Below are 17,360 nucleotides of genomic sequence, written 5' to 3' on the forward strand. Positions count from 1 at the left end.
CTCATATATTACACATAAAATGTAAAATTAAATGATATATTCATTAAAAAAAAGTTAACTCCCTGGCAACTGCTCATTTAATGTTCATTTTATGTTTATGTTTTAAAATTCTTTAAAAATAAAAAGTTTGGATTTTTTTAAATAAATTTAATTCCTCTTTTAGGTTTTTTTTGTTATTAGGGACCAACAGACAATACAAGACAGTAGCCACAACATGGACATGATACTTATTTATATTATCAAGAGTAAATCATTATTACATATCATTGTGTACACCAGGAAACTAGTTTAGAGAATCCTGATGATTTTATCGTATCACTCTGAATTTTTGTTTAGTTAAAAAAAAAAAAAAACTACTTAATAGTTTGACTGTTAAATCTTTAATGTTGTTAAATTAGAAACTTACACCAATCATCCAAAACATTATGACCACCTGCCTAATATTCTGTTAGTCCTCCTTTGCGCTGCCAAAACAGCCCTGACCCATCATGCACCGTGTATTCTGACACCTTTCTATCAGAACCAGCATTAACAACTTCAGCAGTTTGAGCAACAGTAGCTCGTCTGTTGGATCGAATCACACGGGCCAGCCTTCTCTCCCCACGTGCATCAATGAGCCTTGTCCATTTTTCCTGCTTCTAACGCATCAACTTTGAGGACAAAATGTTAACCTGCTGCCTAATATATCCCACCCACTAACAGGTGCCATGATGAGGAGATCATCAGTGTTATTCACGTCACCTCTCACTGCTCACAATGTTATACCTGATCAGTGTATGTATGCAGGGGGTAAAATAAGTATTGAACATGTCACCATTTTTTCTTATATATTAAATGTCATTCTAAAGGTGTTATTGATGTGAAATTTTCACCAGATTCAATCTACACATGCAAAGAAATCAAACCACAGACGTCCATAAATTAGGTCATGTGTAATAATGTGAAATGACACGAGGGAAAAAGTATTGAACACGCTTACTGAAATTTATTTAATACTTTGTACAAAAGCAAGACACCTCCTGTATGGAGGAACTAGCTACACGCATTGCTCAGCTGTGATTCTGGCCCATTCTTCCACACCAACAGTCTTCAAATCCTCTATAAACTCTGATCTTTTGTTATTTCCATACTTCAGCTGGGGTCTGGGCTTTCCATGCCTTTTACACCTCCCTTTCTTCATGTGTTCAATACTTTATCCCTGTGTCATTTCACAGTATTACACATAACTTAATTTATGGACATCCATAGTTTGATTTCTTTGCACGTGTTAACAACATCAGGTGAAAATTTCATGTGTTGATGTGTCAAAGTTGATGTTAGAAACGGGGAAAATGGACAAGCGTAAGGATTTGAGCGAGTTTGATGAAGGGCCAAATTGTGATGGCTAGACCACTGGATCAGAGCATCTCCAAAACTGCAGCTCTTGTGGGGTGTTCCCGGTCTGCAGTGGTCAGTATCTATCAAAAGTGGTCCAAGGAAGGAACAGTGGTGAACCGGTGACAGGGTCATGGGCGGTCAAGGCTCATTGATGCACGTGGGGAGTGAAGGCTGGCCCGTGTGATCTGATCCAACAGACGAGCTACTGTTGATGAAATTGCTGAAGAAGTTAATGCTGGTTCTGATAGAAAGGGGTCAGAATACACAGTGCAGGACGGGTCAGGGCAGCAAAAGGGACCAACACTATATTAGGCAGGTGGTCATAATGTTATGCCTGATCAGGGTGGGTGGGTGTGTGTGTGTGTGTGTGTACATATACATATATTTAAAAATAATGACAATAAGCTTTAGTTCCTTTATCCCGGTTCTTTTTGCAGTCTTTATACATTTTTGGTAAAACTCAGCTCTAACAGAAGATTCAGGTCCTTTGTCACGTCTATCAGCAGATATTAAACCTCCAGGATCCTTATCATTCCTTATCCGTGACCAAACCTTCTCCCACATTCCCAATATGATGCGAATTCCAGTTTACTTACAAACGGATGATCTTTCCGCCAAGCCTTTCGTTCCTGAGCAAGGCGACTGAGAGCTATACCGGACATGACTGTAGCAACTCCTTAAACTGACTGATACAAACCTGCAGGGGAGAGAAAAAAGAAGAAAAAGCCAATTAGTGAGAAAGATCATGAAACAAAATCCACGAATCTGTTTATTATCCAGACAGAAAGCACTAAAGGTACATTAGATCATTTTTGTTTTGTGTTGTTTTATGACGCTCCGCCCCTAGGCTCTATAGTGACCAAAATAAAACAATTTTTTCCTCAGTGAATTAAAATACAGGCTTTATCACGTTCTATATAAGGAAACACACTAACACACTGCTAACGTGAGCTTGTTAGCATGGAGTGCGTGTGCAAGTGTGGGGGGAACCAGATCCTAACACAGATATGACTAGAGCGAGTGGATGAGAAAGACGTGACCTCTCTGCCTCTAATGGGAAGTAAGAGAGAGTGTGTGTGTGACGGCATATAGACTGAAAAATGACTGTCAACTTGACTACGCTGCCTCTGTTTTTGTGTGAAAGTTATGAAATGACAAGTTTAAATAAAGGAGGCTGTGGTGTGACCTGGATTTGTACACCAGTCTGAGGAAGTGTCAAATGATTTTATTCTGAATGGTGAGCTGAATATTTCTCGTCTGGTTTTTGGCTTTTGTTGTGTTATGAAATGTTTTGCGATACTGAGCGTTTCAGGAAAACTTTCTTGTTATATTTCTCAGTTGTGTGTACACACACACACACACACCCCTAATAATAACAGTGTTGTTTCATTAATCCATTTTAACTCCCCACTCTTTTAAAGTTGGTGAAATAAGTTATTGTAGTGACTTACAGATAAAGTTTTCCGAGATGATGCAGCAGTAATGTTCTGAGGTGGTTGTTACCCGCAGGTTGTTACACGGCGCCTCACAGCAGCGTTACACTGATTCTGCTGTCATTATATTCCTTCCTAAAGATTCGCATTTTGTTTGCGAGCCACAAACCATTAAGGCTACATCTCTCAAACATCATGCAGTAACCATGGAGACACCTCAGTCCCATTTCTGACTCGTGATGGACTGGGAAGCAAGGAAGCAAGGAATGAGGGAAGGAAGTAAGGAAGGAAGGGAGGAAGGAAAAACAGAAGAAAGAAGGAAGGGAGGGAGGGAGGGAAGGAAGGAAAGAAAGAGGATCTTGATGATCTTGAGGAAATTTGGGGAAAAATAAAGCTAAACTCTACGCAGTGACTCGAGCTCAGGATAAGTCCTAGGCGATAACTCTACCGCTTCAGTATCCATATTGTCACATATTGGTCTGTTTACATCAAAAAACCACACGCCTAATCATGCATTTTAACATCATGAGAAAAACTTGAGATTTAAGCTCTCTTGAGATCATAGATGTACAGAACTCGCAGCTCTTCTGCAGCAAAACCTGAACACTGAAAGAACAGCTGAAGTCTACGCAGGTTTATTCAAAACAAATAAATAAATAACCACAGACATGTGATTGATTTCAGATCACTAGATTTTAGCATTATTACAAATCCACATTATTTTAATTGACTTTTATCTGCAGGCTTCTGTACTACAGCCAGCATTCCTGCTGAAGTGGAAAGTGCATTTATTTCTACTTTTATAATCGGATATAATTCTGTTTTCTTACCTATGTATGTGGGTGATTTTTTAATGTGAATTTTAGTAATGATCCACCATAACATTATGACCACCTGCCTAATATTGTGTTGGTCTGCCTTTTGCTGCCAAAACTGCCCTGACCTGTCGAGGCATGGACATTACTAGATCCCTGAAGGTGTGCTGTGGAATCTGGCACCAAGATGTTAGTAGCTGATCATTTAAGGATTGCATGTTAGCCCCACCTCGCAAGTTACAAGACTTAAAGGACACTTTTGATAGATACCGACCACTGCAGACCGGGAACACCCCACAAGAGCTGCAGTTTTGGAGATGCTCTGATCCAGTGGTCTAGCCATCACAATTTGGCCCTTCGTGAAATTCACTCAAATCCTTAGACTTGTCCATTTTTCCTGCTTCTAACACAACCTTTGAGGACAAAATGTTCACTTGCTGCCTAATATATCCCACCCACTAACAGATGCCATGATGAGGAGATCATCAGTGTTATTCACTTCACCTGTCGGTGGTCATAATGTTATGGCTGATCGGTGTGTGTGTGTGTGTGTGTGTGTGTGTGTGTGTGTGTGTGTGATGGGATGTTTGTAACTGTAAGGCCATTTCAGCCAGATCGCCAGTGGGGTTTATCATCTCAAGAGAATTCCTAGTTGAATTAAAAAACAAACAAACAAACAAACAAACAAGCCTATCTCACACTGTAATCTCGTTCCCTCGCACTACATCGCAGGATAGCTGAAAATGTTCAAACGAGACCTTTATTGGCAAAGAAGAAGAAATTATCCGTGTGTGTGTGTGTGTGTGTGTGTGTGTGTGTGTGCGTGTGTGTAGTCAGGTAGTTCGCTAACGAAGATGCTCAATTACGGTAAACCCAGCGCTAACAGAAAGCTAGCATCCCGGCTAACGAAATTACAAAACCAAACCCCACATTCACCCGGGAACTTATTAATATTTTCTTTTTTTGCACCCGTTTCACTCTTACCTTTACTTAGATTTTTTATAAACCGTATTCTCTCTTTCCAGAGCGCTACTGTTTTTAAAGGAAGGTGAATGAAACTCCAAACTGTTTGTAGCTGTAGCTTTGCAGGATAGCGAAGTTTCCCTCCTGTAAAAACATAGGATCATTAGGACCCGTGAGGACACTTACACGTGCCTGAGTAAAAAAAAAAAAATAATAATTAATTGTCGACCCTTTTATTCACGTGGAATGTTTTTAAATGCATTTATTTATGTAAACACTTACATCCTGAAATTTATCCATAAAGAAGAAAAATAAGCACGCTAGCAGGTATAAAAATTATTAATAATAAAAAAAAAACAATTAAACTGTTTGGCGGAGAAAGAGTTAGGGGTACAAATCGTAGGCAACCAGTTGACATGTTTTAATTCACTTATTATTCATTTATTTAGCTCTAATATGCAGCATTTTAAATGAAAAATTATTATAAAGTGTGGACGTGCCATCTGTCAGGCGATAAACCGGCCCACACACGCAGCTCGCTCACAACTCTGTTCAAAATGGCGCCCTGAACCCAGTAAACCCCGCCTCTTAGTGACGTCACCGTTGGCTGAGAAGAAGTTTTTAACGGTCACTCACAAACTTAGATAGAATGGAGTTAGCGCGTGTGCTAAAGCTAATCAAATAAATGTTTATTTTTTATATATATATTTTTTCATTTGGAGATTAATTAAATTCGAAAGCAAATGATATAGCCTGTCATTTTTGGTGCTAGAAATAAACAAACAAAAAAAATGAACACACTGTTTAAATGGCTGTTTTTATTTTTTATTTTTTTACATTTCAGCTTCAGTTAGCCCCTTTTCTCCGTTTCTGTTATTATTTTTATTTTTTTGTATTAATTTCATGTGATTAAATAGCAATTCCACTCAAATATCAAATAGAGCACTTTCACATCTATTAGTCAGAATCTGAGTGAAATCAATACTTTTGGTGTGTGTGTGTGTGTGTGTGTGTGTGTGTGTGCTGTTTGGTTTGATTTGCAGCTAATTCAGCATTAAACCGAAATAAACTGGCATGAAAAACAAAGAAATAACATCCATCCATCCATCGTCTATACCCACTTTATTCCTAATTAGGGTCACGGGGATCTGCTGGAGTCTATCCCAGCACACATTGGGTGAAAGGCCAGTCCCTGTGATCACCAGTCCATCGCAGGGCCACACATATAGACAGACAACCACACACACTCCCACTCACTCCTTTGGGCAATTTAGAATTACCAATCAACCTAATGTACATGTTTTTGGACTGTGGGAGGAAACCAGAGTACCCGGAGTAAACCCACGCAGGAGAACATGCAAACTCCGCACAGAAAAGCCCCTTCCTGTTCGAACCCGGGATTCGAACCCAGGACCTTCTTGCAGTGCTTACCATGCTGCCCCATCAGGAATACCATGAGAGATAAAATGATTGGAATAATAATAAAAATCACCCGAGCAAACAGAACTGGGTGTGTGTGTGTGTCTGTTTTAAAAGGTTTACTCATGCTTTTCACACATTGCAGTGTATTTCACTTCTCTGTCTGAAGTCACATACACATACATCAAATTCAGCTCACAGCAAAAAAATCTCACGTCCATATATAAAAATTATTTATTCCCAAAGCAAGAAATATTTTTCAATCTATATATTTCTGTTCTGTTTAACATACACTATATTGGCAAAAGTTTTGGGCCACCCCTATAAATTATTGAGTTCAGGTGTTGTTTTTCAGGGGTTGGGCTCAGCCCCTTAGTTCCAGTGAAAGGAACTCTTAATGCTTCATATCCAGACATTTTGGACAATTTCATTCTCCCAACTTTGTGGGAACAGTTTGGGGATGACCCCTTCCTGTTCCAACATGACTGCACACCAGTGACCAAAGCAAGGTCCATAAAGACACGGATGAGTGAGTTTGGTGTGGAGGAACTTCACAGAGTCCTGACCTCAAACCCAATAGAACACCTTTGGTATGAATTAGAGTGGAGACTGCGAGCCAGGCCAAAACTGGGACGTCTGCCTTTACATGCACATGAATTTATTGTGTTGTTCCGTCATTTGCAGCTATAACAGCTTCAACAAAGTTTAGGAGTGTGTTTATGGGAATTTTTGACCATTCCTCTAAAAGAACATTTGTGAGGTCAGGCACTGATGTTGGACGAGAAGGTCTGAATAAAAGCTGATTTTTTTTTTTTTCATGAGAAAATTTGTTAGCTAATGTGAGTGCAAATGTTGCTGAAACTTCTCTGAAAGCATTACTTACTGACACATGAATTTATAACATTCATATTTTTGTTTGTTTGGTTATTACAAGAATGCATGAAGTTTAATGGGGTAAAACCTACCAATTTGTTCAAAACTGTTCACTTCTTACTGTCTTTGCTGATACTGTATCATAACTGAAGTTAGCTAGAAATAGTGCATGTGTTTGTTGTACTGTCCCTAACTCTAGATTTTGAGGAATGTACTGCCTCACTGCCTCATACAGTTCCCTCACAGTTTCTCTCTTTGCAACATATCTTTGTACTCACTCATCAGGGAACTAAAAAAATGTAGCCCAAAAAAGACTTTGAGCTGAAACAGCAGTTAGATAGGCTAGATCAACGGCATACACAGCACTAACAATGAATCAAACATGTATCTACACTACAGTGACAAAAGTTTGTTCACCTCTGTCCATTACAACTGTATGTGGTTCTTTACCACATGTTTAATCAGAGAATTCTATAAAAAAATTGTTTGCCATAACATTACAGATCTAAGAGGTCTAGTAGTGCTGTCACGTTAAACAGTTTTACTATTTTATGTTTTTGACCACTAGAGGCCTCTAATGGAAACAATAGAGCAGGAATTCCCAAAGATTCAGCCAAATGACCCCAGGTGGACAGGAATGTTCTGTGACTCCAAGCCTTGAGCTTTTTAAAATTCTGAATATATACAGCTCTGGAAAAAAATAAGAGCCCACTGCCCAATCTCCAGATTTGAACCCTATTGAAAACCTCTGGAATGTCATCAAGAGGAAGATGGATGGTCACAAACCATCAAGCAAAAAGAGTGGTATAAAGTTCCCCAACAGCAATGTGAGAAACTGGTGGAGATCATGGAGCCAAAACACATGCAGATCGGGGTTATTCCACCAAATACTGATCTCTTAATGTTATTTAGCCAAAGCATTAACACAATTTGTTTACAAATGATTTGCAATTTGTTTTATTTGAGTTATTAAAGCTCTGCAAATATACTGCATGATCTTGGGTTATTTTGATGTGTTGTCATTTCCTTTAAATATACACTCGAAATAACAATAGTGATATTCTGAATTTAGGAGAAATATTGTCTGCAGTTCAGAAAAAATGAAACAAAACTGTTCATCTCACCAATACATGAACCTGGAAGAAAAAAACATAAAGAAACTATGATTATTGATTATGATATAACTATATTGATTATGATATGATATAACTATGATTAAACTGATTATTTTGCAGTGCTCTCTTATTTTTTTCCAGAGCTGTATAAATACTTCCAAAGGAAAACTCCCTGCACTGAATTCCCAGTCTGTTGTGTTGTTATATCGCTCACATTCAGGAGATAAACTTTTAAATGCATAAATAAATTGAAAGAAAGAAAGAAAGATATCTGGACCCCGAGGCAGGTGCTCGAGCACAAACGGTTGATTGTAGCGTTCTCCTGGGAGAGGGAGATTCTCTGGTAGAAATCCCGATATAGAGCAAAACAGGCTGCAGAAGTACTGATATAGCCCTTACTGTATGCAGGAACACACACACACGTGTGCACTAATGTGCTACTGTATATGAGCAGCTTTAGATGCGGTTGAAATGACAGTAAAAGCTACTTGACTTGACATGAAACTTGACTGAATTAATGATGTGAATCTCCTATCTGCCTGTACACCGGAACACACGTGAAGTATCACACCAAACTGTATTAAACGTCAAAAATATTATCGCAGCATTTTTGTACAGTTGAACAGATCATTGTGCATGTGCAATTTGTTTACTTGTAGCACGGAAATGAGTTGTGTTTGTGTTTGTTCTATCATGTTTTATCTGAATGGTGTATATGATGGCGTCGTGTTAGCTTTGCCTTCTGGCGTCTTTGCCACCTCACTTTACTGTCTAACCACAAAAACCGGTGCTTGTGTCACCAAAAAAAGGAGCACCTGCATAATTTTAACGACATTTCCTGAACATTTCCTGCAGACATTTCCTACTGAAGGTTATATATATATATATGTATGTATGTATGTATGTATGTATGTATGTATATATATATATATATATATATATATATATATATATATATATATATATATATATATATATACACATATACATACATATATGCAGATGTGCAGGCCTACATCATGACACACTCACTGTTAAGTAATGTGAATTAAACATGTCAAGGTGTCAGGTTCCCAGTAGAGGTTCGAACCTGCGCATGCATTTAGTATTAAAAATTCAGAATAATCCTAGCCACTTTTTTTGTATATCCTTACATTTCTTTACACAATCTGACCTGGTGTGCAAGCTTCCTACACTCTTCTGATAACTGATAAACCTCACATTCAGGGAAAAATCATCTAGAGATAGATGTATATTACTCTAAAAGGGGGAAAAAAGTGCCGATTGTCAGATGTTTAACTCACTAGCAGTTAACGATGAGGCTGCACTTTTTTTGTGACATTAGAAACAACTAAAATGAGCACACAGAAGGAGGCGCTTGACATTTCTTTTGCAGAAGACCACAAAACCACATCCTTCATGTCCCAAACGTCATCTGGTGAATGGACTCATCTGTGAATAGGAGAGCATTGAGAACTCAGAATATTGATGTAGAAACCCATGAAAAAAATTGAAGCGCAATGTGTGGAAAGATAAATTGTTTCTAGAAGATAAATGATCAGAGTCTTGTTGGAAGATTTGGATATGATTGGTATAGAATATTGGAGTATTACAGCACTTCAGGTAAGTCTTTCATTTCTTAAGCTGTTTACAAGATCAAAAACACCGCCGTTTGTTTCTTCTTCTTCTTCTTCTTCTTGGTCATTTTCACCTCCTGTTTTTCTCTTTGTTTTTTAACAGAAGTGAGATGTTGAAAGTGAAAACGAATTAAAATTTAATTTTGCTTCCCGTCCATCCATTTTCTGTCTCGGTCTTCTGTCTTTTTGTTTATAACGAAAAATATCACTTCCATATTTTTTTGTGTGTGTGCGCGTGTGTGTGTGTGTGTATAGTGGACTGATGTTTATATGACCTGGTTGCTTTTTTTTCCTCACTTGCAGATATTGTGTGTTTGTGATGTGTAACGGGCATCTGAGCTGAGCTGAGCACCGAGGGTGTGTGTGTGTCTTCTGTACGATGGCTCCATTCTTCCTGGCCATTTTCCCGCTCATCTTCTGTGGAATTGTTCATCACAGTAAGTGTTTCTAGAGCTTAGAGATTGTTGTAGTTGTAGTATATGCAGTGGTTTACTGATCCTGGATGAGAAGGATATGCAGCTTTGTGCAGTTCTCAGTAGTAAGTGAAGTGAAATGAAATGCGCATGGTGTGTGTGTGTGTGTGTGTTTTTGCAGCAGATGGAGAGTGTAATGTTAACTGTACCACAGACTACATCTCAGGACTCAACTGTTCGTGTTCAGGCTCAGAAGAAACAGCGTCCTTTGAGATTCAAGCCAACTGCAGGTATCAGATCATTCTGTTGTTGTTGTATTTTTTTTTCTCCATTGCGTGTTTTGGATAAATAAGGCTCTATATATATTTCTGTTAACACAAACTGTTAACTGGGATGATTATTAAACCGAGGAACTTTCCTTGAACGCGCTCCAGCTTGAGGTGAAAGTGCTAATTGTTTGTATTTGCGCCTTGCCTATTTATTTCTCACCGCATTCATGTCCTGTCTTGTTTTCAGCGATGAGGCAGGCTCCACAGATGGGAGATGTGTCATCAGACCACCTCAGCAGTGGTGTAGCATGCAGCCAGAGAACTTTTTCATGTTTGTAAATCCTGACACCACATGCATACTCAAAGTAAAACAAGTGGACTTACAAAGCAGCAGAGAAGAGTACACTTCAAGTGTTGTGCTCTTGGACCAGATAAGTACGTGTCTGGAGTTGCTGTGTTATTTTGACTCCTGATTCCACTCATAATGCAGATCCTTATCTCACATTTATCCTCATATGTGTTCTTCTCTTTTGCCTGAAGTTAAGCCGAAGCAGCCTTTCAATCTAACTCTAACTAACAATGCTAAAGAATTCAACGTCTCCTGGGAGATGGCCTATCAGGAGCAGGAGAACATTGACCTGTTTGGTTATTTGATGTACCGGGTGCGGATAAGGAGAAAATACAACATGGAGGAGGTAAAGGCTTCACGACGCAATGTTATTGTTGTTATTATTAAACTGAATGTTGAACTGAAACTCTGTGACAGATCACCAGTTTATAAAGTTACACCATTAATGTTACGTGACACACACACACACACACACAGTGTGCAAAACAAGCAAGGCTTAATTTTTTAATTAGTTTATAAAATGTTTGTCTCAGTGTTGCACATCTGTACAAAGAATTTATTTTATTTTATTTTATTTTATTTTATTTTATTTTATTTTATTTTATTTTATTTTATTTTATTTTATTTTATTTAAGCAAGCCTGGTGAATTATTTAAGACTGTGGGTAAAAAAAGAGTGTTGCACATCTGTATAAGCAAGGGGAATTATAAAATGCTAGTGTTGAACATCTGTGCAAAGATGAAGCAGGGGGATTATTTTATAACAATGTAGGTAAAAATCCCCAGTGTTGCACGTATGTTGCAAGATTTCCAACAAGCAAGTAGGATTGAAAATTGTATGTAAAATAAAATTACTTTAAAAAAGGAATATATGTATAATATATACACCATGTGATGTATCATGACTTTCTTTTATGCACAAATCATGCAAAGCTGATTTAGTTATTTTCTTATTGTTTTTTAATGCCACGCAGATGCCGTTGGCCGTGTACCCTGTGAGAGAGGACCGTAGGTACCTAGAGTTTCAGTGTGAGCTGCTGTCTCCAGAGACATATGTGGTTGACGTCCAGGCCTCAGTGAACCCCCAGTTGAAGAACCTTAACGGTGAAACCCCGTGGAGCGAGTGGAGCCAAAGTGTCGAGTACACCTGCCCCAGCCTCAAGCCTGGTCCGTATATATATATATATTTATATATTTCAAAGAGATATTCACAAATGTCTCATCAGCACATCTATACTGGAACGTAGTCTAACACATTGATCCGTAGATTTCATTTTCAGTTCATGAAAATATCAGGTTATGAAAGTTGTGTTTGGATTGAAATTGTCGAAGGTCAGGACATGATGTGGAACAAATCTCTGCTCACGTACGCTTGCAAGGAAAACACATCATGCGCTTCAGCTTCGTTTCTGAGCAGCTAATTAAACTCCTAAATACTGGAAGGTTTTTAACACTAGTCCTGCGTCACACACTATTCTGCAGGATCTTTATAAAAATGTATAAAAATAGTTCAAATAGTTAAAAATAGTGAAGTGTGACTCATGCATACTTTACAGATTGTACTTCACACTTCCAAGCTACTTCAAGACTTTATTTTAGACTAAACACTGTTTGCACTTCACTTTATTCTGTTCACTACCTCACTTTATTCCTCGTTATCTTCTCCATTTGCACGCATACTAATTATTGTCACAATGTTATGATACTGTGGTGTTTTTAAAGTGTTTCATGAATATAAGAAAGATTGGGGTTTTTGTTTACGGGTGTATTTTGTGATAAGGGTTCATTAGGATTTTTCTTCAGTTTCTGATTCAAATGTCTCCCATTATACTTAACCTTTTTCTCATTTGTTATGTCTCATACTTTACAGAGCAGCCCAGTCCTTTCTTATACTTCTGGATGGCGCTTTTCTTTATTGTTTTTGGATTCTTCGTGCTCTGGATTTGGTGAGTATATTTCATATACATATGAATAAATCCTACTGATGCACCTGTTTTTTTTATTATAACTGAGACACACTGAATCACATGCTAATGATCTGAGCGTTCTCGATGTTCCAGCGTTTCTCTGCAAGCTATCTCTCATCTTTCTCATGATTACCCGAGGTCTAAGTGATTGAACAGGCTGATTTTTAGAACATTAGTAGCTGCCTCCTCCTTTTCCAGTAATTGATATCACTCGTTTTACCGTACACATGGCCGTCTTTTCGTTCCTCCCACGTTCACCAAACCACAGAGTTCTGCTTGCTTGCAGTCCGCCTTGGCATTAACACAGGCAAGACACTAGAGGAAGTTAGACATGCAGCGCTGCTGCATTAGGCTTTTCACCTAGTTAGGTGCATCAGTTCTCATCAAATCGAGAAACCTCTCGTTTTCAGTTCGTTCTCTCTCATGTGTGCATTCTTCTAAATCCTGATTTTTTACTCTGTATCAGTTGACACTCTTTGTGTATCCCTTTTCCGTGTTCCCCAGCAACAGCAACCTGCCGAGGAAGCTTAAGTGTCCGTTTATCCAGTATATCCCGGACCCAAACAATTTCTTCAAACCTCTGTATCACACCTACCAAGGGGACTTCAAGGTAAGAGAGTAGACTGGCTGTGTTTTTAACATGTCTGGTTCAGAGCTCCACCAGCAGCAGATGTTGACCAGAGAGAGGATTGTGTCAGAGGGAAATTTAGGTGTGAAATATAGCATAAGTCGTCTAACCGCACATTAAAAGGGGACTCGAATGAGTCAGTCTACAGGGGCTTCAAAAAAAAAAACACACACACACTAAGAAGACTCACATCTGGGTGGACCTGACTTACATGTGCAAAATGAAAGTAGCACTTCTCCCCTCTAATGGAAAGTACTCTGATCTCAACCCTAAACTCAGATTAGGTGGGTAGTTATATATAGATGTTTGTAACTCAAAGGGAAATTTTAAGAAGTTTCCACTGGATAACGCAGGGGAGCCCTCGGTCTTGAGCTCACAGAATCTAGATCTCAAGCCTTTTATCTTCTGATGTCATGCTAGTACGTAGCAGTGGTTTGCGGCTGAGGAGAGAAAAAAAATTCTCCCCTGAGAAATGTTAACTAGCTGTGTTGGAGATTCTTCTATGCAGGTGAATTGTATCATAACACGTGTTCCAGTGGAAACGGTGCTGATGACATGCTAGACAAGAAGACATACAGAGAATCAATGGATTTAAGACAACTTCGGCCTGTTAAGGAATAAAACGAACTTAAAGTGTTAAACGTCTTCTAGATGGCTGTATCTCAGTGATCTGAATCTCCAGCTCAGCTCTGGTGCACTCTATCTCACTTCAGCAATGAGTCATTAGCGTTGCTTTTCTGACTCAGAAAGATGACATTTAAAACATTTATCCTAATGTGACCTGTCTGTAGAATGAAGAAAAATCAGTCATAACTCTAACATCTATTTTTTGTTTTTGTCCTGATCAATATTAAATCCACTGGGTTATTGAAGACATCGCTTACAGTCTTTCTATAAATTCCCTCATAACCCTGAAACAAATACATTCCATTGAGGGGTTTTTTTTGTCCCGAAAACATTGCATGCTAGTTTCAGAACTGGAGTACAGATTTCGATTTAGATATTCATCCTCCATTCTACTAAGATGAGTAAAAGACTGAAAATGATACACTGAGGTTCAGTCTCTTCATAAACACGAGCCGCCGTGATCAACCGTGATCTAAACACATGCTTACTTCTGTGTGCTTTATCTTAAAGTGAACAAGAAGACATTCTGTCCAGTTTCCTACAGTTCCTACAGTTATAGTGTCCGTTTTGGTTGCAGATATTTAGTGTGTTGGTAGCTGTGGGTTTTTTGGGTTTTTTTTTCTGAAATTTTTCCGAACATTTCGTCAATTGACAAAATCTCAAGTTCACCTGGAGTTCGATTACCGATGACACTCGATTGACCGTGGTGTCTGTGTCAGAGGTGCAAATTCTCTCTCTGCCTCTTCCGTGTCGATCACAGTGACACTAGCCAATCACAGCCGTCTGTTAGTTCAGCATGCTGATAAGGGGCGGATCCTTTCCCGTGCAGTACCATGCAGTTGCGGTTGGCTGGCGATATGTGTGTCAGAGGAAACATGGTAGTCTTCATGCTCAGTAGCTGCCTAACTGGTGGGTGGGAATTAGCCGAGATAGACGTTAGTCATTTAAACTACTGCTCACATGACCAGGATGAAAGAGCAAGAAATATATGTGCAACACTTATGCAAGGTTTCTCCATGTCAATCAAAGTGACCTGTCTTCATCTATGCATAAGAGTAAAATCCACCAGCTCCTGAGACCTTTTCATGGTTCTGTGTTGTTATTGCATTAAGTAAAGTATATGACTATAAATATGTGCATTCCTGACCATCACATGCATATGTGCTTCTTCTTCTTCCCCAATCTGTTACCACAAAATCTTAATCACAGTTCCCTAAAAGTCCCTGTATGCTGTAGTTTACAGTTTCCTTTCACTGGAACTCAACCCCTGTTCCATCATGACAATGCCCCTGTACACAAAGCACAGAGCTCCATGAAGACATGGTGTAGAGGTTAAGGTTGGAGTGGAAGAACTGGAGTGTCCTGCACTGAGCCCTGACTCTGACTCAACCCCACTGAACACCTTTGGGATGAACTGGAACACAGACTGAACCCCAGACCCCCTCACTCTTACAACATCAGTGTCTGATCTCACTAACGCTCTTGTAGCTGAATGATCACTAATCCCCACAGTCACACTCCAACATCTAGTGGAAAACCTTCACAGAAGAGAAGAGTGGAGATGATTATAACAGCAAAGAGGAATAAATCTGAATGGAATCTTCCACAAGCATATATGGGCACGATGGTCGGGGGTACACATACTTTGTCTCTAACTCTGTCTGTGATAACTGCAGAAATGTCTCAGGTCTGTCCTCATCCTGAACATGTGGTTTTTTATTACAGAAATGGGTTGGACCGGTGTTTACCTTCAGCAGCTTTGACGTGTTGGAGAAGAGTGCTCCACTGCAGGTGCTGAGTGAGAAGCAGCAGGCTGCCGCGCCGCAACAGAGGCCTCTTCTCCTCGATCCGGGAAGTGGAGGCAGTAGTCTGGGAGACTTGAGTCTTCTCAGCTTGATAAACCCAGACTTATCCAAGCGATACTTCCTTGGAGGCAGCAGCCTCGGCCTCGCTCACTCCGGGGGCCACATCTCCATGGATACAGTGACTGTCTCAGGACAGGAGGGCTCCATGTCGGATTTCCATGAGACTAATCGCCGCACGGTCGAGATTCCTGTTGAGGCCGAGGACCCAGAGGTGGGCAGGAGGGACGGCTCAGAAAGACAGGGGTTCGACAATTGGCAGCTGCAGGGCAACGACGCAGAGAACGGCGAAGAGCTCTCACTGGATTCGTTCGGTTCTAACGAACACTCTGATTACGGTTATCCTCAGATTGGCCTCGACTTGGATACCATCGACAGTGGATTCTTGGAATCGGACTGCTCGAGCCCCGTGACCTCCGAATGTGAAAGAGGAGAAGGAATGGATGCTGCTTTACTGGGCGACACTGTGGGGACCCATTCAAACTATGTCAAGCAGTGGGTGGCTTTTATACCAGCCTCAGGAGAAAATAGCAACTCTTTGTAGGAAACATCTATTTCTGTGCAGTGCTACACTGACAGGCTAACAGGCTAACGTGCGACAGGGTTTTAGAACTGTTTAAAGCGATAACAAACCTGCTTGCACTTTTCTCAGCCCTGTTTATTAGGCTGCAGACATAACAGTTGTTGCATAAAAGTCTACAAAACCAGTCATGCAGAAACAGCAGACTAATCGATATCAGGTTGACTTCATGCTGGCTAAAATCTGCCTCTGTGTAAATCTTAAAGAGAAAAAAAGAAAAACAAAACAAAAAAATGCTGATGTTATCACTTTGGGCAGAATCTTTTTTTTAAATAAAACGAAATGAAAGTGCTGGAACAAGAGATTTCTAGCAACAGCCCTGTGATAAAAGCCCAGAGTTTGGCATTTATCAAGCTTTCTGAGCCGGAGAGAAAACTGAGATAAGGCAACATGGGCATTCTTTTCAAGCGGACTTTATCTGATAGACAAAGAAATGCAAAAATATCAGATCATGCATGTGCTGAGCTCAGCTACTGACTGTATTCCAACACTCACGCAAAGTAGAAATCACATCTGGGTCAATTTTAGCTGCAGATTTTATGTTGTTTATCGATATTTTGTATGGATTTTTTTTTTTTTTTTTGACAGAGTGGTGTACATTTCTATGTATTAAGGTCAGCTCATGAGCGTCCATAAAGTGCACTGTTCACACACTTTTACTCCATATTCCATTTGCATACAGTAGCACTTTTACCTTCCACAATCAAACTGACAAAAAAAATAACAATAGCTTTCATCCATTATGGATATAATTTAAATGTGCCTTTAATAAAAAACTTACCAGAAAATTCATACCAATGTCTAATTGTAATGATTGCTGACTTCACTAAAGTAGAACTCTATTCACTTCAGATCTTGACAACACGATCTTTTAAATAAAAATATGAATAAAAAAGCGGGGACACTACAGAGAAATGCGGAGCGTATTGTATGCAATCACTGTCACATCAGTATCTGTTACTTCCTCACATGTCATGAGGTACTTTCTTGTTTTTTTTTCCCATTAAAATTCCTTCTTTCCAATTCCTTCATAT

The 17,360-nt window shown here is 39.4% G+C and overlaps 2 protein-coding genes across 2 annotated transcripts in view; one reads left to right on the top strand and one right to left on the bottom strand.

The window, feature by feature from the left end:
- The window catches only part of ube2ia (ubiquitin-conjugating enzyme E2Ia), a 23,551-nt gene extending 18,796 nt beyond the window's left edge, over nucleotides 1-4,755 (bottom strand). The window contains exons 1-2 of the mRNA XM_058377757.1: nucleotides 4,610-4,755; nucleotides 1,974-2,074 (exon numbers count right to left, since the gene is read on the bottom strand). Of these exons, the coding sequence (XP_058233740.1) occupies nucleotides 1,974-2,039 (66 nt within the window). The 5' untranslated portion in view covers nucleotides 2,040-2,074; nucleotides 4,610-4,755. The remainder of the gene's footprint in view (nucleotides 1-1,973; nucleotides 2,075-4,609) is intronic.
- Nucleotides 4,756-9,374: 4,619 nt separating this feature from the next.
- On the top strand, nucleotides 9,375-17,349 carry il21r.1 (interleukin 21 receptor, tandem duplicate 1). The gene is made up of 9 exons (XM_058378451.1): nucleotides 9,375-9,618; nucleotides 9,936-10,069; nucleotides 10,227-10,335; nucleotides 10,562-10,749; nucleotides 10,855-11,009; nucleotides 11,637-11,829; nucleotides 12,533-12,608; nucleotides 13,134-13,239; nucleotides 15,610-17,349. The coding sequence occupies exons 2-9, from the start codon at nucleotides 10,012-10,014 to the stop codon at nucleotides 16,288-16,290; spliced, it is 1,566 nt and encodes a 521-aa protein (XP_058234434.1). The 5' UTR covers nucleotides 9,375-9,618; nucleotides 9,936-10,011; the 3' UTR covers nucleotides 16,291-17,349.
- The last annotated feature ends 11 nt before the right edge of the window (nucleotides 17,350-17,360 follow it).

This window comes from Hemibagrus wyckioides, linkage group LG24 (genome assembly GCF_019097595.1).
Source record: "Hemibagrus wyckioides isolate EC202008001 linkage group LG24, SWU_Hwy_1.0, whole genome shotgun sequence".
Lineage (NCBI taxonomy): Eukaryota > Metazoa > Chordata > Actinopteri > Siluriformes > Bagridae > Hemibagrus > Hemibagrus wyckioides.

What these genes read in the sequence shown, in the direction of transcription:
- il21r.1 (XM_058378451.1), top strand. Translation starts at nt 10,012, where the DNA reads ATGGCTCCATTCTTCCTGGCCATTTTCCCGCTCATCTTCTGTGGAATT. An exon ending in CTGTGGAATTGTTCATCACA is followed by an intron (nt 10,070 to 10,226) that starts GTAAGTGTTTCT and finishes GTGTTTTTGCAG; the next exon opens with CAGATGGAGAGTGTAATGTT. An exon ending in CCTACCAAGGGGACTTCAAG is followed by an intron (nt 13,240 to 15,609) that starts GTAAGAGAGTAG and finishes TTTTTATTACAG; the next exon opens with AAATGGGTTGGACCGGTGTT.